This window comes from Esox lucius, chromosome 21 (assembly GCF_011004845.1).
Source record: "Esox lucius isolate fEsoLuc1 chromosome 21, fEsoLuc1.pri, whole genome shotgun sequence".
Lineage (NCBI taxonomy): Eukaryota > Metazoa > Chordata > Actinopteri > Esociformes > Esocidae > Esox > Esox lucius.
Genome location: NC_047589.1, coordinates 5,791,168 through 5,814,375, shown reverse-complemented (window position 1 = coordinate 5,814,375; position 23,208 = coordinate 5,791,168). Strand labels below are relative to the sequence as shown.

The 23,208-nt window shown below is 43.2% G+C and overlaps 4 gene segments (V, D, J or C); 2 read left to right on the top strand and 2 right to left on the bottom strand.

The window, feature by feature from the left end:
• LOC105008451 overlaps window positions 1-23,208 on the bottom strand; it is a 966,635-nt gene that overhangs the window by 516,846 nt on the left and 426,581 nt on the right.
• LOC106024145 overlaps window positions 1-23,208 on the bottom strand; it is a 458,405-nt gene that overhangs the window by 334,044 nt on the left and 101,153 nt on the right.
• LOC117593618 overlaps window positions 1-23,208 on the top strand; it is a 530,161-nt gene that overhangs the window by 438,585 nt on the left and 68,368 nt on the right. Inside the window, 1 exon segment of the V gene segment in view lies at window positions 4,167-4,204. Within this exon segment, the coding sequence occupies window positions 4,167-4,204 (38 nt within the window).
• On the top strand, window positions 673-5,987 carry LOC114829918. The segment is given in 3 exon segments: window positions 673-750; window positions 852-909; window positions 5,424-5,987. Coding segments are annotated over 3 exon segments (426 nt in total).

The window sequence follows — 23,208 nt, the reverse complement described above, 5'->3', positions numbered from 1 at the left end:
GAGGTCATGTTTCCAGGCGTTATGGCATACTAGAAGCGTTGTTTCTGATTGGGCAACGAGGACTTACAAACAAAGGAAGAGTTGAATTCTCCATTTAAAGACGCACGTAATGGTGGTCAGTTTTGGTGCAAATCCACTTTGTCCTCATGCAAGCTGTGATCACCATAAGAACACAGTGTACCAATCTCTTTGTTAGAATGCCTAGATATTAGCTAAAGTCAGTCATATGATTCTAGTAATTACTTTTCTGGATATTTATGGAAATGTACACTATGCGTTAGTCAGAGGCGGCTACTTGGTGAAACTCTACTATTTCCTCATGCAGGCTGTGATCGCCATAGGAACAAAAATTATGAATGGATCGCTTTGTTAGAATGTCTAGATCTTTATCTAAAGGAAAGCGGACAATTCTAGTTATTACAGTTCTGGATATTTATAGAAATGTAGCCTACACTATGCGCTCCGGTTGGTGACCAGTTTTGGTGGTCTACTTTTGGCTGTGAGTCTCATAGGAACACAAACTACATACGGATCACTTTGGTGGAATGTCTGGATATTAGATAAGTACGATTCTAGTTATTACAGTTCAGTTCTGGATATATATAGACATGTACACTATGACTGAGTCAGCGTTGGCAGGTTTTGGTACAACTCTACTTTTGCATCAAGCAGGCTGTGATCCCCATAGGAACAAGAACTATGTACCAATCGCTTTGTTGGAGTGTCTGGATATTAGCTAAAATCAACCATGTGAGTCTAGTGATTACTGGTCTGGATATTTATAGAAATGTACACTATGGCTCAGTCAGCAGTTGCCAGTTTTGATGCAACTCTACTTTTTCCTCACACAGGCTGTGATCCCCACAAGATCAGGAAGAGGAGCTGCGGTGCCTTTACGTTACAGTGGAGGTAGGGGCTTATCATGGACTCCTCTTTGATTCTGAATTCTTAATTCAACTATGCCTAACACGAGGAAGTGACTGGCTGATCCGGTTACAGGCAGCGGGCAGAGTCTGTGTGTGGCAGTATGTGTAAGGACACACGTCCGTGTGCACGTGTCCACAGCAGGCTTACAGGTCAGTATGGAATATCTGGCTCTCCTATCAATCATGCCCTGATCTCTTCAGCTGTATGGGAATGTGTTGAGCAGCAGGATTCCTGGAACACAGCTGCCCCATGGAGGTCCCCCGTCCAGACGCCTGGCCCAGCGGAAGCCTCCACCCCCACCAGGCTGCGTACCAGACCTACCAACAGTACCCCAACATGAACAGTCAGCACAGCCAGGATCATGCACACCCCGGTGGTCCACATGAACCAGAGACCGTGGTTGAAACCCCCGGACCCCACCGACAATGTTTTCAAATTCTTTGTGATTTGCCTGATCTGAGGGAAATATGACTGCGCCTTCAACCCTGTCCACCATTAGGAACATATATTGTTTTTTATTCATACTACCAACATATTTAGAAAATTCATATAAACACAACAAATAAATTGCATTCTCTGTAAAATGAAAACGATAGCCCAATCCAAATTAACAATAACTTGTAGATTTATTTTGTAGCATAGTGTATGACTTTCATATATCCCAAAAAAATGACTGCCATTTGAAAGGTAGCACAAGGTCTTACAACCTGAAACCTCACTGTTACACAAACCTTCTGGAAAACGGTTCAATTCCTTACAAACTGCTTTCCTCTGCTCCAACGCATCCTTTGACTCTTGCCCCATTACAGATGGGAAATGTTATTGTCCATGTCTACCCGAACGTCACGTTGTTGTTTTGGTTCTGTGTTTCATTTTGTTTCTGTCCAATGTTATTTTATCAAGTATTCTGTTTTCTTCCTCTCCGTATTCTTCCATTTGCCCCAGTGAGCATGCTTTAAAATAATGACCTCAGTTGATTACGCTGAATAATAATATTAGCTACGCGCGGTGTCGGCCTTGTCGTGGATCGTGGAGCTGTTTCTCACGTTCAGCTGGTGGAGAACGCAACGTACACATATGAGCTGCTGTTCTACAAAGCCATAGAGGAGCATCCGGATGATGTTGGCTCTGCCACTGAGAAGTCCAGGCACATGGTGCTCAAGGTTTGCTACTTCAAAAATGGTTTTCAGAACATGTTTGATTCCTTGCTCCTTAGCAGTAATTTAATTAAATTGGGTCAAAATCAATGCAGTACCTCCTAGGCACGGCTCTGGACAACGCCAGCAGCCGGCGCCCCAGGCAACCCCAAAGTCGAGGAGCAGGCTGGTCTGGACGACGATCGTAGAAATCAGCTGTCAAGGATGGTTCACAGATGTCTGCTGCTTGGACCTAGCTGCGATCCTCAGGGCCATACCCTGCTCAGTCCACTAGGTACTGGACCCGACCTGTTCCTCGTGTGGAGGAATGGTGCAGGGAGTTTTGAGTATCATCCACCCAGGGAAGAAAGTGTGTCCACTCGCCTGGACGGTCCATGTATTAGGACCAGAGGAACCTTCCCAGCTCTTTATTAGTACGCTCCGCCTGCCCGTTAGTCTGTGGGTGATACCCGGATCTGACCATCTTAGAGAACCTGTCCACCACCACAGTGATGGTGGTTTTCCCCTCTGCAGGTGGTAGGTCTGTGATGAAGTCCACTGACAGGTGTGACCAAGGCCACTGAGGTACTGGGAGGGGGTGGAGCTTCCCCACTGGAGCCCTTCACCACCCCAGTGGGCCTTGCGGGGGTTGAGGCGCCACACAGCTCTGATGTACTCAAGGTTCCTGTGGTCTGTTAGGAAAGTGGAGAGGAAATACAACGTCTCCTGGGCCCCTCTAGCCAGTCTCCACTCCTCCAGTGATAACTTGACCACCAGTAGCTCTCGGTCACCCAGGTCGTAGTTCCTCTCCACAGCAGACAGTTTGTTGGAATAGGAGGTACAGGGGTGTAGCCGGGGGGGGGTTTCTGTGGTGCTGGGAGAGGACCGCCCCCACCCCGACCTCCGACACATCCACCTCCACAGTGAAGGGCGTAAGGGGGTCTGGATGTTTCAGGAGGGGTGCCGTTGTGACCCAGTTCTTAAGATGGAGGAACACCCTCTCCACGTCTGGGGAGCTGTAATCATCGAGATTGGAACGAAAAAGGCTTGAAATGTTTCACTTGATGTGTAACGAATCTAGAATATATGAAGGTGTCACTTTTTGATTTGAATCAAGGAAAACAATATTCCACAATATTCTAATTATTTGAGATGTGACTGTATATGTCATCCAAGGCCCAGAATTCTGTCTCTGTGTCTGCAGGAGTCTGAATATACTGACATTTACATTCTGAAAATAGAATGAACACAGTCACATGAAAGACATTTAAAATCATGTGTTCACTAGTTATGAGTAAAAACAATAATGTTACTATATAAATGACTTTCTGTAACTACTTGAAAGCAGAAAGCCAGATGACAATGGTTGTAACAGTCATGGTTGTTGTGGGTTCAGTTGTCATGAAGGACAGATCTCAGTCATGAAGTGTTCAACTCACAGGGTTATAAAAACTATAAGAGCCTCTTGGTAGATGCGTTATGCATATTATTGTGTCTAATCAATTTCAGTGCAGGATCCCATTATTAGAATGTCTTTGACATTTTATAACTTTAAACAGGTCATATTATTTTAAGGTCAGTAATATATTTTTAATTGTATGACTCACAATTAGATTTGTATTCTGTTGATCAAATATAACTGGTCAGCCAAGACTGGCCTCTATTATAAGTTCCTCAAATGAATCAGCTACTTCTCTAAATGTATGTTGGTATGATTCTTCTGATAGTGTTGTCAGTCCTCTGTGACTTTACCTAAACTGTTATATCAGAGACCAACATCTTTAATAAAGGAATATACAACATGGATCACAATTATCATGGCTGTTCTCTTTATGGACCATATGGAGGAATACAAACACGGAATCTAATAATGGACTGTACCTACAGGATAGAGGAATACCAGATAAACAGTAGAAGGAACAAATATAAATATCTGGATTAAAATATATATTTCCTTTTATAGAAACAGTGTCTTTTCTATCTGGAAAGGTATTAAAATATATTTGTATTAAATGTGATTCTACATGAGTGATCTTCACTGTAACACCTGTATCATCACAGAGAGGTTTTTGTATGAGCAGTAATAGGGATTGTATCACTGTGGAGGACTTTTGGTAGCGGCACCAGACTTGATGTTGGAAGTAAGTAAACAAGACAATTAACTTCTTAATTCACATGTTGATATTTGTTCCATGTTTTGGTCTTATTTTTTTAATTTGGCCTTGATATTGAGGATTTAAAAATGTTTGATCTAGAATATTTATCATTGATCTAGAATATTTACAATTGCTTATTATAATGAGGCACATTTAAATATGAATGTTATTCGATCTACTTAATTTGATCAAAATGTATGTGCATTGTATTAAAAGTACGGAATCAGCTTACATTTTTTATTAATTGTATGAATAAATATACTGTACAGATATGGATATGTTTTAAAAGATTGTTTTTTGTTCAGTGTTAGGGAAGGCAAAATATAAATAATTCATTGCAAATTTGGAAGATGATGAGGTTATTTTGTTAATAATATAGTCAATTTCATTATTTGAACCTCAGTCTAAAGACATTCAGCTTGTCTAATGAGCAGGAGGTTTTTGTATGAGCAGTACTAGGGATTGTATCACTGTGGTACACTTTTGGTGGCGGCACCAGACTTGATGTTGGAAGTAAGTAACAAGGTCTTCTTTATATTTGTTCATGATTAAAAGGTTTTAGGTTTCTCACTTTGTGTGAGAAAATAGGTTCTCATTTTAGAATTGGAGAACTTTTTTTCTATTTTGCTTTGAATTTAGCATTTCTATTAAATAATACTAAATACAATGTTTGAAAACGATAAATTGTTAGTTTCTTTGGGTCTGATTAGTATTATTGAAGCCTTAAAAACGTAATGTGTCGGTTATTGAAGTTTATAGTTGTTTTGTGAACGGGACTCAACAGTTAAAATAAATAATTGTATACTTGCATGTTTCATAAATCTGCTTTGTATAGTAATCATTTCATGACATATGCTCTTACCTTTCATCAATTATAATCTTGAATTAATGTGTATTGCTTTAATAAATACAGCTCCGAAAAAAATTAAGAGACCACTGCACCTTTTTCTTTCCTTTCCAAAAAAGTTGAAAAGGAAGGTTTTGAATGAGGAACAGAAGCGTTCAATTTGCAGTGGCCTCTTAATTTTAACCCTTCCTCACTCAAAACCTTCCTTTTCGAAGAAAGAAAAAGATGCAGTGGTCTCTTAATTTTTTTCTGACCTGTATTTATTAAAGCAATACACATTAATTCAAGATTATAATTGATGAAAGGAGATGTGTTTTAGCCGTTACTTAGTGAAGTTGATGAGTTTTTTCCCCCCAGGTGACACTGCTCCCACCCTGACCATCCTGCCCCCCTCTACTGAGGAGCTGTCCAGTAAAACAACAGCCACACTGATGTGTCTGGCCAACAAGGGCTTCCCCTCAGACTGGACCTTGAGTTGGAAAGTGGACGGGAACAACAAGAATCAGAAGTCCAGTTCCGGGGTCCTGGAGAAGGATGGTCTGTACAGCTGGAGCAGCACCCTGACTCTCACTGCCCAGGAGTGGAACAAGGTGAGAGAGGTGACCTGTGAAGCCCAGAAGAGCTCCCAGACACCAGTCACCAAGACCCTGAGGAGGGATGACTGTTCTGGTTAGGACCTGTCTGTCACATTACCCTCTGAAGAGAGGCTGCTGGTTCTTTTGCTTTTACTCTGTTTTGACATCAGATGTTTTGTCTTATTGATCACTTTCATGTAGACTAACAGTCAGCTTTGCATGAGTTCATGTGTCCATCCTCTCTGTAGATGGACATTTGATAGAAATGATATGGTCTGCTTGTACTGTTATAACCCACATTTGCTTTTATGCGTTGATGAAAATAAAGATTTCCCTTTGTAGGAAATATAAGTTGTTGTCTTTCATTAAATTCAAGTATATTTTATTTGCAAATATTGTATGAGAATTAAATAATAATAAAGCCAGATGTGGTTTATTTGAAAAGTTAAATGTCTTAGCTTATTATTCATGTTCTTACTTGGAACCTCATTGTCATCAATAAATTGTTCATACTAACACATTATATATAAAATGGTCACAATTTATGCATTGATGAATAGATGAAAATAAAGATTTCCCTTAGTAGAAAATGTATGTTGTTTCATTGAATTCAAATTTACTTTATCTCCAAATATTGAATGACAAATAAATAATAATAAATCCAAGTTCATATGTCTTAGCTTATTGTTTATGTCCTTACCTGGAAGATACAAACATTTTCACAGATTAACAGCAGATGTTGACATGTACTCTTTGCATTAATCTATTTCTGAATGTTTTTGATATTCTTGAATAAAGGACATGACTGAATAGACTTAAAGTAGAATAAGAACAATTAATCAATACCTTGGTCTCTCAAAAGTGTGATAATCACACCTGCATGTAGCTATATGTATTTTATAACTCATATCACAACTTAAAGATAGTGACAGTTTTCTCTACCTCCAACCTCCTGGGAACAGGGTGAACATCTGGTGACAGTGCTGCTCTATTCTGGGACATGTAGAACCACCCAACCCTGTCTATGTAAATCTTAGTTTCACTCCCACAGCCACCAGTCCAACAATTGAGAATGTTCAAATTCTGAAATCCCCTCAATGGGTCCAGATGTGAGGGACTGCTTTTAACCTCTGTGGTGGATTTAGGGATGGAGACATACCAGATACGCCACTAAGTAATTAATTATAGATAACATGTGTATTATCCTTCATATTAGACATTGTATATACTGTACATGTGTCTTGTGTTTCAGACCAGCATAATGTCACATCCTGAGATAGCAGGCTTGTCGTGCCAGTGAGATCCAATGCCCTCTCTCCCTGGTTTGGATCACAGACACCTGTTCTGTTGTTAATCACCCTCACCTGTTTCCATAATCACTGTTCCTTTGTAAGTTCCTCCATTCCCAGTGTGTCTGGTCTGTCGTTGTTTCGTGTACACTTTCTTTTTCAGTCTTTTTGTCTTGTTTCCTTTGGTTATAGTTCAAATTATTTTATTAAATGTCCCTGCTCTCTCTGCGCTTATGTCCTGCCTCATCAACTGTGACTAGTAACCTGCTCATAATGACAGTTAATTAAATGCTAGATGATGACCTTCACTCATGTACACTGATAATGTGTTTCAATACTTTCAGTAACTTGGTTGATGCACGTTCAGAACATGACAAATGTAACAAGTCACAACCATTATCATGATGACAACAACATAGAACCCTGCATCCCACTGATGGTTTGTAAATGAAGCTAAACAGAGTTGGTCCTGGTTGGTCCCTGGATGGAAGATGAGATGCTGCTGAATGGAGAGTTGGAGGGCTAGTAAAAGGGCAGTCTTCTATCTGCTATGAAGATCAAAACACAAAAGCACTGAAGAAGATATTGGCCTGTATGGGCGCTTACTTTTTCATGGGAGAGTTAAATGGTGTCTTGGCTCTAAAGATTTTGCAGCATTTATCCTAAGAGTAGGGGTGTAAATCCTGGTGTCATGGCTACATGTCCAATCTGGCCCTCTTATGACCACATCATCCCCAGCTAGCAACTTAATGTTATATATTTAATTGATTAAAATATCTAAGAATTACAATATTTTTATATGATAATGACTAAATGATGATAATGATGATGGAGAAAATGTGATCTCCCAGGTCTACTGCCACTGAATCTAGATGGGGTCCCAGAATGGAGTGTGTTTCCTGAACGGATCATGAGTTTGGTGTTTTGTCCTAGTTTCTGTTGGTACCAGGTTAGACACTGATGGCCCCATGACTGTCCATTGGTACAATTACCATCCACATTACTGCTGGTTCTACATTTCAGAGAGACTGTCTGTCCTGGGAGAACAGATTCAACTGCAGGAGTCTGAGTCACAGTGACCTCTGGATTCTGAAACATAAAATAATACACACACATTAAAAAAATGAACTACAGTAACAATATATCCCATATATACATAATAACTCTTAACATTATTCCTTTGTGTAGATTAAATTACTTTTCAACAATACATTCAAAATATTTTACCAATGAATTAGAGAGCAAGTGCCCAGATGAAGATGGTTATAATAGTCAATGGTTGTTGTGTGTTCAGTTGTCATGAAGGACAGCTCTCTGTCATGAAGTGTTAACATTCCGTACAAAGGTATTTTGTAGGATAAACCTTTCTTATTGGAGGATAATGGACTGTGTAATGGTTGGCTATGATCACTGACCGCCTCATGTGTCCACGCATAAAAGATTGTGTTAACTTCATAATTACTGAAGAACATGTAAGAACAATGGAAGATCAACATCTTGGACGCATGCTGAATAAATATAGTTCCCCTCTTACTACCGGTTGCATTTATTTTGTTCATGGATCAAAAATGGACAGAATCTAACACTGGGTGTGAATATGAGGATGAATGAAATGATATGTTTTGTTCAATTAAAAAATAGACATTGGCTCCTTAATAACATGACACATTTGAATATGAATGTTATTCAGTGTGTTTATTTTGACTGGAATGTACTTTTATTTTAATGATAATAAGATCTTCTAATGTCTAAAACTTTGTATTAGTTGTATGAACACACATACTGGACTGAGTTGGACACGCAACAAGTAAAATAACAACCATTTTTTGTGAACTAATGAGATTAGGAAGGCATTGGATCTCACTGACATGGCATGACAATTAAACAATTCATCACAGACTCACAAGTGTGATCATACCTGATTTTAGCCCTTTTCTTAAATGTTCACACATAATATTACTAGTACCACAACTTTAAGACAATCACAGTCTTCTCAACGTCCTTGGAACAAGGTGAACATTAAGTTACCATACCAACCAGCCCTGTCTAAGAAAATCTCAGTTTTACTCCCACGGCTACCAGACTAGCTGTTGAACACTGTTTGATATAACCTGGACTGGTCTAGATGTGAGTGCCTGGTTTTAACATCCATGGTGGTTTTAAGGAGGGAAACATACCAGTTATGCCACTAAGTAATTCATGGTAGATAAAATGGGTATTGTAGTTCATATAGTCTATGTACAAAGCATGTTTCTCATGTTTCAGCCCAGCATCAGGTTTGATTCATGCTCAGAAACCTGTTTATGAGGTGAGTTAATCTAATGTTGGATAATCAGAAACTATATAGGGAGATGTGGATTTGATTTGCATAGGTTGATGGTATTGCACAATGTGGTGGAACATGAGAACAAAAGTATGATATTTTGTTGTTATAAACACTGCTCTATTACTGTATACTTAAGGGGGAGTAGCCAACTCTATGGGGCCATAAAACCAGCTTGTTATATCTAGATACTTTAAACAACTTGAGTTTCAGCCTTCCTGTTTGGCTGTTATCTTTTTTCCCATGCATGAAAATAATTAAAGACCTCGATAGAACTTCAGACTCAAGACCAATCATTTCTGACAGGTGACAGGTCAGATAGTGTCAGAGGATGTATCATCGCCTCAGCATTCTAAGTTATGTAGCAGACAATCTTATCCACAAACTGCGACACTTATCACGACTGTCAGCATGAGTGTATCTACTTGTGGGAATGAACCCCTCCAACACTGGTGTTGCAAGTGGCATTATTTACCAACTCTAGTGTGTTTCAAAACATGAAATAACTTCATGGGTGCAATTCTACGATATGTAACAAGTCACAATCATCATGTGTGATTATAATGATGATGGAGAACATGTGATATGAACGACCCTTTCTAATCTTATTCAAAGTTGACCTCTACTGACCAGTGTCCCATGTCACTGTCTCTTCCCCCTCAACACCTGCAGTAGGTCCCAGCTGTAACAGTTCAGTCACTGTGCAGTCTGACTGAGGGAGGTTTTTGTATGGCTCTGTATCACTGTGTGAACACCCAGACACTGTTGGGATAGTGTAAACTCTGACAGTAGTAATCTCCTGCATCTTCAGCCTGGACTCCACTGATGGTCAGAGTGAAATCACTCCCAGATCCACTACCACTGAATCTAGATGGGGTCCCAGACTGAAGTATATTAGCAGAGTAAATTAGGAGTTTTGGAGCTCCTCCAGGTTTCTGTTGGTACCAGGCTAGACACTGACGGTCATATGATGACTGACCATTCCAACAAGTACCAACCACATTACTGTTGGTTCTACATTTCAGAGACACTGTCTGTCCTGGGAGAACAGCTTCAACTGCAGGAGTCTGAGTCACAGTGTACTGACCTCGGGATTCTGTAACAGAGAGGAAAACAACAAATGATTGTACATCAACATTATTGTACTCAACAGTCTTTCAGTCAACTCAAATGGCTTACTTTTCATTACATAAAGATGAAACCAAATGTTCTTTACCTTTGAAGCAGAGGACAAGTGTCCAGATGAAGAAGACCATACAAGTCATGGTTGTTGTGTGTTCAGTAGTAATGAAGAATAGCTCTCTGTCATGAAGTTTTCAACCCACTGGGCTATAAACACTATATGATGAAATGGGCAGATGGATTATGCAAATTATTGTTTTGAATCTATTGTGGGGTAGGCTTCAATTATTTGAATATATTTTAAGTTGCTTGTGTTAGCTTGTATACAAACAGCACCTTCTCACAATCATAAAGCACACAGTTGTGCTCATAAGTTTGCATACCCTGGCAGAAATTGTGGCATTGATTTTGATGATATGATTGATCATACAGAAAAAACTGTCTTTTATTTAAGGATAGTGATCATATGAAGCCATTGATTATCACATAGTTGTGATAATCAAAATGAATGCAGCATGTTATCAGAAAATATTGGCAGACAATTTGCATTCTTCTGCACGAAAGCTGCGCATGGGACACTCTTGGACTTCTCCTGACCTCAATATCATCGAGCCACTCTGGGAAGATCTCAAAAGTGCAGTTCATGCAAGACGAACAACGACTTTGCATGACCTGGAGGCATTGCAAGAGTAAAACATGTCACCAGGCAACGACATTGACCTTGCAGCTTAGAAAGGCTAATGTGTAAAGACTATAGGGATTACAATGGTGTACATTGATGATGTATTTATGATTTATTGAACCGTAATACATCATTTGTTTTATAAATATGATATAAAAATGTTATTCTGTCAACATAATATGAGAATGTTCTTGGGTTTTTGAAAAGTCCAAACTGGGCTACCGATCTCATGCCATCTGGTGGCCGGTTGGTGTCATTAGATGCAGACAGAATTGATTTAATGTCTTTATAATTCATTTCATTCTGTTTTGTTTCTAGGTAGAAGAACCATATTTTTTTGGGGTGCCTATATTTTTTACCTTGTATTATTTGTTTTATTCATTAGTTTCAACCCAATTCAATGTAATATGACAGTAAAGGCATGGAACTATCAGGGAATACCATTAAAACAAAACTTTAACCTAAAAATAAATGTCATACTGAATGGCAGAAATGTTGCCAGAAGTCTGTTTTTATGTGTTATTATAGTAGCTGAGGGTGTTGTGAATACAGGGATATACTTAATGATATCTGTTACAGAAATGAATCTAGAACCCATAATGTTCAAGTAGTGAAATACATCCGAAATCCCTTTGGGCCCTGAAGGGTTTAAGAACTAAGGGTTTGCAGACTTTTGAACAGGGGTTAGTACATGTTTTCTTTGTTGCCATGTTTGGTTTTTTTGATTGTGCCATTCTGTTAGGACCTACAGTTGAATGTGAATCCCATAAAAGACATGCGTTTTGCCTGCTAACTCATGTTTTCTTTACAAATGGTACATACAGCTCCGGAAAAGGTGCAGTGGTCTCTTAATATTTTCCGGAGCTGTATATTACCAATTGTCACAGGGTAGCCGGTGACAGTCTCATGTGCCGGTATTCATGTTTTCCCGTGCCTTTATGTTTCCCAGCCTTCACGAACACATCCCGGACCTTTTATTGTCTTTGATTACTCACACCTGATTCCCCTTGTGTCATTATGTGTTTGAATAAAGGAGCCCTCTAACTGTCCTGTGGTATTGTTCGTTGTTACATGTCCCTGGTGAGTCCGTATGTGTATCGCTGTTATCTGTCAGCGCTTTTGATTCATGTCAGTGTATGTATTCATATTCGGTGTTCCTTTCATTAAACGAGCTATCGAATGCAAGCAAGCCTGTGCCTGGTTCCTCTACACTTCCACCATTGTGATGTAGGAGAAAATGTCATCTATTAAAAGGTAATTCTATTATCAGACACCCCCCTTTTTTTTTAACATTGTGTACTATTTTAACAATTGTCTTACCAGTTAAAACTGTAGTTACTCCACCTGACCAATAGGTGCTGCTGCGGAGATGCTTTAGGGAGGCAACGGTCCTGAGTATGCGCAGAAATAAATATGTGCTCAGAACGAATGCACTAAAATTTGTGCTGCTTCTCTTCTGCTTCCACAGACTTAATTGCCTGTGTGGCACTTGCTACTGTCCCAGGTAACCCCTAGGCCTGGGGCCGGTAACAATTGGGGGCCCGTCCGGGATTAAGCTCCAGTTCCAGTCGTCTGAAGGTGTCAACCGCAGCAGTGTTATCTTGTATCCTGAACTTCAGGGAAGTCTGCCCTTGTGCGTCATCCAGAGAGTCAACGTTACAAGAACCCAGTTGAGATGGCTACCTTAGACGATCGGCGGTTGCTAATCTGGGACATACAGAAAAAAATCGTTGGCACTGAATGTCAGTCAGCTCCAACGTCTTGCAAGGACAGTTGAAGATGGATCAGAGACTGAGACGCCGGAGTATTCCAACCTTAGTGAAGCAGAACTTTATGACCTTGTCATCAACTTTGTCAAGAGTGACAAGCTTAAGAAGTTGGAAGATGAAGGCATGTCCTGCCTGCTTCTCCTCCAAGATGCAATCGACGACCCGTTTCTCACTCTGGATGTCACCTCTGCTGTCGGTGGTAAGTATTTGTCGGACACGCGAGAGAGAGCAAACGAAATGCCAGAATAAAGATCAAGCTTTGGCCCAGTGTGAAGACACGGTCGTAAACACACTTACGCCCCCCGTCGCTACGTGTCCATTCACTTGAGACACCAACCAAGAATATTGACATTCTCACCCCATCTAAGTCATCTGTTCCTACAGGAGAGTCAGCCTCCGGTGCACCCGACCAGGTAGTAAGACTATCCAAAGTGGCAGCCTTGCTACAATGCAGAGAGTTTATATTGAATGGTGGCCAGATGTGTGATTCAGTTTCAGAGGTCTCATACAGCGGTATATGTAAGCAAATTGAGGAAGGTTTAAAAGAAGGGTTTTCTAAGTCCGAGATAATTAGAACAGTGATTAAAGTGACAAACCTGGTACTTTCAGAGATATGTTGTCCAACAAAGATGATCTTACTGTGGATGAGTTAAAACTTTTCCTGAAGTCACATATTAGAGTTAAAAGTAGTCCAGAGCCCTTCCAGGAGCTGAGTAGTGCCAAACAACAGGTCCTGCAAGATCTCAGGCCCGTCTGAAGTTTGCCAATGACCATCTGGATGATCCAGAGGAGGAATGGGAGAAGGTCATGTGGTCTGATGAGACAAAAATAGAGCTTTTTGATCTAAACTCCACTCAGTGTTTGGAGGGAGAAGAAGGATGCAAAATCGGCAGTGTATCAAATACTTGTTCTCCCCACTGTATATTTCAGTGATCTGACACATCTTGTTTCAATGAATAAATATTAAATCTATATATATACAAGCGGCAGATCGCTCGTAAATAGCGTTTTCCTCCGACGGGCTGGGAAAGGCCGCCTTCGGTATAACGGCTTTTAAAAAGCGGCTGCCGCTGGCGGTGCGCAGGCAAACGTGTTTGCAATTATGCCATTCTGACGTTTCTACTGTCTCAGGAGCATTGCCGGTGGTCCGCCGACTCATTGCTATCTGGGTCTGTTTCGCACGACGTCAACAAAGGCATGCTTTTGTGTTTGGTAGTATGTATCTTCATCAAACGACGACCAATGGATTTGAAACTCGCTAGGTTGAGAGCACACAAGCCACACTTTACGGTAATTGTTGAACGAATGGCCTATTCATCCCCATATTTCTCCCTGAATAACCAACAGTGATTCAGGAGGTCCCTCTGGCTCTTGACCCCCACTGTGACGCCATCATCTGACTGGCCATTTCAGAGATTTCCCAGAAGTCGATAAGTCTCCCCCTTCTTTCTCCTATTCCCTTCTACTCTTTTCCTTTCTACTCCTGCCAACTGTTTGCTTACTATTTATGTGTGTAAGGAAGCATAGATACCAGATATGATCTAACAACATATGTGGTTATCTAACATATGATGCAAAAACCACATATGATGTTAGATAACCACATATGATGCAAACACCACACATGTTAGATCATTGGATCCGCCTTCTTGTCGTACCTCCTGTTAGTACCTTTATGAAGGGAAGCAAATTTTCCATCATGTGTAACATTCCTGGGAGTGTGCAATCCTTATTTTAATCACCTTTGCACTGTTGTATGTTCTGGGTAGGTATGAACTTGAAAATTCATAATGTTTTGAATTTTCAAATGTATCTTTCATTTTGCAAGATTTTGAAATGTGGCTACCTATAACTGCATGGAGGAGGATACACAAGGAGCCCTGTTATCCCCAGAAAATGAACAAGCCTGCGCATCACTAGCCTCGGGAAATCCAGTCAATGACCAAACTCCCACCTCCCTCGGCCGACCAGTTTTGAGCTCTACAACTTCTGCTCCTAACTTCCTGCCCCCACCAGCATATACTGACTTATCAACACCTATAGCAGCAGCCACCAGGAAGCCTTGCGTGAGGATTTCATGCTCCTAACCATTAGCGTTGTGCTCGAACATGCCAACCCACCTCAACAGTCATTTCAACAGGCCCTTCCCCAGCAACATTACATTGTTCCTCGGCCAATGGTGAACTACCAACAGCAACCAATAGAGTATTTCCGAAATCCAAGACCTCCTCCGGATATTTGATACAAAATCAGCAGTATCCTGTTCAGCAATACAGAGGTAGGGGTAATTGGGTCCAAAGGGGAAGAGGGAGGTCCTACCCCATGTACCTAACAGGCCCCGGCCCAACCTGACCTGGTCACCAATGTGGTAACATTGACCATTGGGTCAGAGAGTGCCCTGAAAGGAAACAATGGATAATGTTTCTTTTGGGTATTGGAGGAGAAACGTATTATACTATTATTACCTGAATGTGAAACAAAGTTATAATTGCAGTCTGGGGTTGCTTTCCAATTCCAATTGGAGAACTCATTGTACATGAAATTCCTCCCCTGGACAATTGAGACCATATAAATTATGAAACGCTTCATGATGACATTTGCAGAACGGTTATTCTACAAGTGTTGCGTTCATAATGACAATAGTTTTTTTTCCCAATTTAGGCTAAATATCCTCTACTGGTCTCTATAAGAAAAAATCTTACAGTTCTCTGAATGAACAAGCATGGTAATGGTGGGCTGCATCCCAACCCACACAGAAAATTAATATATTTTTGCAATGCAGAATGCATATGGAATGTGATAAATATATGGCGATTGCATTTAACTTTATTCAAAATGCGTCATTCAGGAAGGAATAACAACCTTTTATGTATTTCACCTTTTATTCTGAAATGTATTTAAAAATGTATACATACATTTAACTTAATTCAAATTACATTTCAGGTTATTCCCAGAGGCATCAGGTTTTAGTGGACTGGTCCTGGCAAGGTCTGTGGTGTTCCTTAGGTGTAACCCAGGGATGTTTTTTTGTTGCTGAAATCTTATATTACAGCCAACAATAGGACAATTTTCTAATCATCTAAACCAATATAGCCCACTTGTCCTCACACAGGGAATATACAAACAACACTTTCAAAATGTTAATCTTTAGTTCTAGATTTATTAATTATATTTTCTTAAATACATTAATTGGCCCAAGTGTTTACCAAATATGTTTAAAACAATAATAAAATATTTAAGGTGTATTTGTTTTGAGGTGAGGGCAGTATACTAGATCCCTCTCACCATTGGTTTGTTGATCTGCTTTATTTTAATGCTTCTACTGTCACGTTACGGTGAGGATCAGCAACACCGTCCCGTACACCTCCAGTTCCTGTAACTCCACAAACACATCCCGGACATGTTTTGTGTGACATGCCTTTAATCATTTACACCAGGTCCCAATCATTCCATTAGTATGTGTATTAATCTACGATAAAATTCTGGTTCATGAATATAGGTTTAAACTAATTAGAAAGTATACAGATTAAAATGATTCTCCCTTTGTTAAACATTTTTAAAATCCTCTCCTATGTTCTACTAATCACCAAAGTTTTTTAAAGTTATTTCCATAAACAGCCCATACAATTCTGTTAATAAATCTCAAATGAAACACCATCTGTAGTATCCACACAGACCTCCTGATATACACCCACACCTGCACTGACATACCATGTACAAAACAGACTAATAACATCCAAGACTAAGTTTTAATTGGAAGACCCTATGTTTGACAAGTTTGTCCCAACCCCTTTTCACCAGGGCACATGAAGCCAACGTGCCAGACTGGTAATAGGTATAGGAGGGGTTTGCTGGTTTCCTGGCCCACCAAGAGAGACAAAGTACTGTTAGAATGAGCGGATGGCCTTATTAGAAGGAACACATAGTCTTAAGAAGCAGTACGTGGTTTTCTCTGTGTTGAGGTCGTTGTCAATCCGACATTGGAGGCACTAGTGAGAAGGTGAAGTTCCCTATTTAACCGTATTGGTGTCGCCACAATCGATCCATGCATTTGGTTAAACTCTCTAAAAGCAGGGACAGCCGTCCTTGTAGGTTGATGTATACATTGCACCTTTCGATGTCTTTAAGATCCGAGGTTCCATTGTTCACCTCATGTAGTCTTTCCTAGCAACATTAAACTGCAATGCATTTTGAAGAGTGTATTATGTTTAAAGTATAACGTGTGACATATGGAGCCATGGGACAATACAGGGATGGTATGTGGCCAGCAGATGGAGACAAAGCCCTGACCTGTTGAGCACCTTTCTCCCGACAGGTCAACACACCTGGGTTTGATCAACCTCCTGGCACCTGCAGATCGTTGTTTAATCTGCCAGGCTCAAGATAAGAATCCTGGGTCCTCCCTAAAGGGGGGAGATTCAGTTTGACCAGTTTGTGACCAGTTTGTTTAGACACTTTGTAAGGAACTGTTTTGTTACGTACCTGCACCAATATTATCCCAAGGACAATTTTTATTACTCAAATAAAACTTCATTATGAGCATTTCACCTGGATATTTGGCATGTTTTTTTAAAGACTGCACCCAACAAACACCCACACACCATGGTGATTTGCTACACATGCTATAGTGGTACAGTGCTGTAGTGGGTGTTTGAAACTGTGTAGCATAATAATATAACAGATAATGGATGATGACTGATGATGATGGAGAAAGCAATTTAGGAATGTTTTCTAACCTTATTCACAGTTGACCTCTACTGAGCAGTGTTCCATGTCACTGTCTCTTCCCCCTCAGCACCTGCAGTAGGTCCCAGCTGTAACAGTTCAGTCACTGTGCAGTCTGACTGAGGGAGGTTTTTGTACGGCTCTGTATCACTGTGTGAACACTGGACCACTGTGATAACTCTGACAGTAGTAATCTCCTGCATCTTCTGTCTGGACTCCACTGATGGTCAGAGTGAAATCACTATAATCTCCACTACCACTGAATCTAGGTGGAGTCCCAGACTGAAGAGTCTCAGCATAGTAAATTAGGAGTTTAGGGGCTCCTCCAGGTTTCTGTTGGTACCAGGCTAGACGAGGTAAGAGCCCTGAACCAGCCACATCACTGCTGGTTCTACATTTCAGAGAGACTGTCTGTCCTGGGAGAACAGCTTCAGCTGCAGGAGTCTGAGTCACAGTGACCTGACCTCTGGATTCTGAAAAATAAAATAATTACACCCATAATTGAAAATAAAATACAGAAATAAATAGTCCTAAACTTTATTCCGTAGAATAATTTTTCAACATTACATTTAAGAAATCTTACCCTTGAAACAAAAAGCAAGTGTCCAAATAAAGATGGCTACAAAAGTCATGGTTGTTGTGGTTTCAGTTGTCATGAAGGACAGCTCTCAGTCATGAAGTGTTAAACTCACAGGGTTATAAACACTCCCAGATCACTGAATCATGTGCTGTCTATACAGAGCATCATCACTATGCAAATAAGACTCTGATATCCTCTCTATCAACCATTATTCACTAAACATAGATCATGAAAACTGAGAGGCCATTACAATCTGGTGATCTTTCGCCCCAAATGTTCACCCAACAATCAACAACATAAAATTATCTGCTGAAAAGGGAATAAATATATTGTGTGTTTTTGGTTTAAAAGCTATAACATGTGATTTGTATCAATGCTGTTAGCTAAGATAATTTTGTAATGTGTAACAAATAAAATATAAGTGTGTAACAAAAATACAGCATACTATTTATTTATATTCATGTTAATACAGTATGGTAGTGTGGAAGATGGAAAATGTTTGCGATTTATACAAATAAGAGTCAGAGTCTGGTATAACAGTTGATTATTTCAAGTTTAATTATGTGGCACCATGGGAACAACAGTCACAATACTGACAGAGAATGAGTACAGAGACTTGCAAAGTAGCGTCTTGACAGATTGTACTGATTATGCATTTCAGGTATCTGGTATGGACCCAATCAGCGTGGCATGATGTCCTGCAGTTGGTCTTCCGTGCCCCAGTAAACGTTGCCTTCTCCATCTCATGGCAGAATCATCAGGACTAGAATTAGTCCAGCTGTCAGGAACCAGGCATTACTGTAGACGTGTGGCACCCCAGGGTAGAGTCCGCTTGTAGCTGTAGGACAGTCTGTGTGTGTGTGTGTGTGTGTGAGATCCATCTCATCTCAGCCCACCTCACAGTTGTCCTTTAAGCCAAACTCAGTCTCTCCAGGTCCAACCAGTCCTCTATCACTGAATCGCTTTCAAGTGTCCTGTACCTGTCAGTGAATTCTCCTTGAGAAGATTAGTTACAACTGTGCAGTACACAATCAGAAATATGTCCATTACATTAGCTTGTTGCATCTTGCTAATGCATTAGAACCCAGTCCTACCAACACTCAAACCTATATTCCCAATGTCTTTCTGCTTCCGTTGTCTAAATAGATTAGAACAGCTGTAAACAGTAACAGTATAGTTAAAACCTTAACATTTCTGGTGCTTCTGTTCTGCTAGTGTAGCAAAATAACAATCCCACTCTTTTCTATAGTTGTTTAACAACCAACAAATAACAAAACTACAAAAAGAACAGAAGAACAAAAGTTTCCATTACCTATTACTGTTCCAATTACTCATCATCAGTTAAGATAGTTTGCTTACATTGAAGTATCACTCTCAAAGAGTAGTTCATGAACAATTCTCAGTTCACCTAAACAGATCTCAGTTGGTATACATTGTTTCTGTGACAACTGCGACCTCTGCTGGTTCACCTCCCCCTGCAGTGGGCGGGCCCCAGCGGTCGACGTCACCGGCCTTCTGACACCACCGTCTCATCATTCATTTCACCTGTGTCCCGTTTAGTGCACCTGTTCCTCATCATCGCTGTTTCCCCCCGGTATATATGTTCCCTCTGCTCCCCCTGTCTTTGTGTGTGATTGTCTCCGACTGTGACAAAGAGCTGTGCGACGCTTCGTACTATATATATTGTATATTTCTCCTGGATACCATTAAATATCCTTCTACCACGCCTTCTCCTGCTCCTCCTTGTTCCCAAACCCCGAAGCCGTGACAGAATCACACACCTAAACTACAACAAGGATATGGAGCCTGAAGGAGCCACAGGCGAGGTCGGTGTTGCGGAGGCAGTCCAAGTACACTCAACAATGCTGGCCAGCCTAGGCGCTGCAATGGACAGCGTACTGAAAGCGGTGCAGCGCCTAGAGCTGAGCCAGCGGAACCCCGCAGCACCGGCCGTCTCTACGCCTTCCCAAGCCACGCCGCCCAGCACGGGAGCGATGGCCATTCCGCTACCCAGGGCCTACGACGGGGCGGCGGACCGCTGCCAGGGTTTCCTGCTGCAACTGGACATCGCGCTCCAGGCAATGTATCCTGCGCCGACCGAAGCCCAGAAGATCTCTTCACTCGTCTCCTGCCTGTCCGGGAAAGCCCTGGAGTGGGCCACCGCCGTTTGGAACTTCGAGCAGCCCACCCAGGGCAGCTACGCTGAGTTCACCCGCCGCTTCCGAGTCGTGTTTGACCATCCGCACGAAGGGAGAGAGGCGGGTGAACGACTTTTCCACCTACGGCAGGAGACGAGATCGGCGCAGGAGTTCGCTCTGGAGTTCCGGACATTGGCAGCGGGATCGGGGTGGAACGAGCGGGCTCTGATCGACCACTACCGGTGTAGCCTACGCGAGGACGTCCGGAGGGAGCTGGCTTGTCGAGACGTGTCCCTCTCCTTTGACCAACTGGCGGACATCTCCATCCGTCTCGACAACCTGCTAGCTGCCCGAGGACGTCCCGGTAGAGGCCCGCCCGTTCCACCCTGCCAACCCGTCACCGCCGTCCCCGTGGAATTGGGGGCGGCTGCACTACCGGGCAGACGTCGGGGAGGGCAGGTGCGGAGTGCCTCCAGGGGGCAACGAGGCCGTAATACTGCACCACACCGCACCTCCTTCCCTGAGTCAAGAGGCGACAGGCAGGGCACTTCCGCATCACCCCAGGTAGCACATGCACATTCGCCACTAACCTCTTCCCTCTCTATGTGCACTGTCCCTGTTAGGTTCCCCGGATTTCCGCTGCTTGCCCGGTGTAAGGCGCTGGTAGACTCAGGCGCAGCCGGGAATTTCATGGATAGGTCTTTTGCCCTACGGTCGCACATACCCCTCCAGGACCTTGACACCCCCCTGCCCGTGAGAGCTTTAGACAGCCGGCCACTAGGGTCAGGTCTGGTCACGAGTTGCACTGTTCCCCTCCTCCTGATTACCGACAGCCGACACAGCGAAACCATTACATTCCACATCATCGACTCTCCCACGTTCCCGGTCGTTTTAGGTTTCCCCTGGTTGTCCCTACACGACCCCTTCATCTCCTGGTCTAGTCGACGTCTGTCGGGGTGGTCGCGGAAGTGCCAGGGTAGGTGTTTGGGTGTTTCCGTTGGCTCGACCTCGGTGGAAAGTCCAGACAGTGCGCCCGCCGTGCCCATTCCCCCCGAATACAGGGACTTGGCTACGGTTTTCTCCAAAGCCAAGGCTGCTGTGTTGCCACCACACCGGCTGGGGGATTGTGCGATAGACCTCGTTGACGGAGCCGCACTCCCGAAGGGTCACGTGTATCCACTGTCCCGCACCGAAACGGAGACTATGAACGCCTACGTTACGGAAGCGTTGGAACAGGGCTACATCAGGCCCTCCAAGTCACAGGTCTCCTCGAGTTTCTTTTTTGTGAAAAAGAAGGACGGTGGTTTGCGCCCGTGCATCGATTACCGGGCGCTGAACAAGATCACCATTCCGTTCCGCTACCCTCTCCCTTTGATCTCTGCGGAGGTGGAGAGGATGCAAGGGGCCCGCTTTTTCACTAAATTAGACCTCAGGAGTGCCTATAACCTGGTGCGTATCCGGGAAGGAGACGAGTGGAAAACCGCTTTTAGTACCACGTCTGGCCATTACGAGTATTTAGTGATGCCGTACGGGTTGATGAATGCTCCTTCAGTCTTCCAGTCCTTCGTCAACGACGTATTCCGGGACTTGTTGTGCGAAGGAGTGGTAGTGTATATTGATGACATCTTGATATTCACTGCCACCCGCGCCAAACATGTCTCGTTGGTGCGCAGAGTGCTGGCTCGACTGCTGGAGCATGACCTGTACGTGAAAGCCGAGAAGTGTCTGTTTTTCCAGTCGTCTGTGTCCTTCCTGGGTTATCGCTTTTCCAGCACAGGTGTGGCTATGGGGGAGCCTCACATTGACGCCGTGCGTAATTGGCCGACCCCAACCACGGTTAAGGACGTGCAACGTTTCTTAGGCTTCTCTAATTACTATAGGAGGTTTATCCGGGGTTTTAGCCAGGTAGCGGCTCCGATCACCTCCCTTCTGAAGGGGGGGGCGACCCGGTTGCGGTGGACCGTGGACGCGGAGCGGGCGTTTGTGGAACTGAAACACCGTTTCACCACCGCTCCGGTCCTGGCCCATCCCGACCCGTCGCTCCAGTTCATCGTGGAGGTGGACGCGTCCGATTGTGGGCTCGGTGCCATCCTCTCCCAACGGACGGGGTGTCGTAACACGCTCCGTCCCTGTGCCTTCTTCTCCCAGAAGCTCAGTGCGGCGGAGCGGAACTACGACATTGGTGATCGTGAGCTGCTGGCCGTGGTTCGAGCTCTGTCGGCGTGGAGGCACTGGTTAGAGGGGGCTAAACACCCTTTCCTCGTCTGGACTGACCACCGGAACCTGGAGTACATGCGGGCAGCGAGGAGGCTGACCCCTCGCCAGGCAAGGTGGGCTATGTTCTTCACCCGGTTTGTGTTTACTCTCACCTACAGGCCGGGGAGTAAGAACGTCGGGGCTGACGCGCTGTCCCGCCAGCATGACACGGAGGAGAGGCCAGTGGATGATGCTCCCGTGCTCCCGGAGTCATGCATCGTGGCACCGGTGGTATGGGAACTGGACGCGGACATCGCCGGAGCGCAGCGCGACGAGCCCTCTCCGCCCACATGCCCTGAGGGCCGTACGTATGTGCCGGCGTCTGTCCGCGACCGCCTCATCTACTGGGCGCATACATCTCCCTCCTCCGGTCATCCTGGCATCGGGCCAACAGTGCGTGCCCTGGCCGGTAAGTACTGGTGGCCCACTTTAGCCAAGGACGTGAGGGTATACGTCTCTTCCTGCTCGGTGTGTGCCCAGAGTAAGGCACCCCGGCACCTACCTGTGGGCAAGTTGCACCCCTTGCCCATTCCACAACGACCATGGTCCCACATTTCTGTTGATTTCTTGACAGATCTCCCCCCTTCCCAGGGCCATACCACCATCCTGGTCGTTGTGGATCGGTTCTCGAAGTCCTGCCGCCTCTTGCCTCTGCCCGGCCTTCCTACTGCCCTGCAGACCGC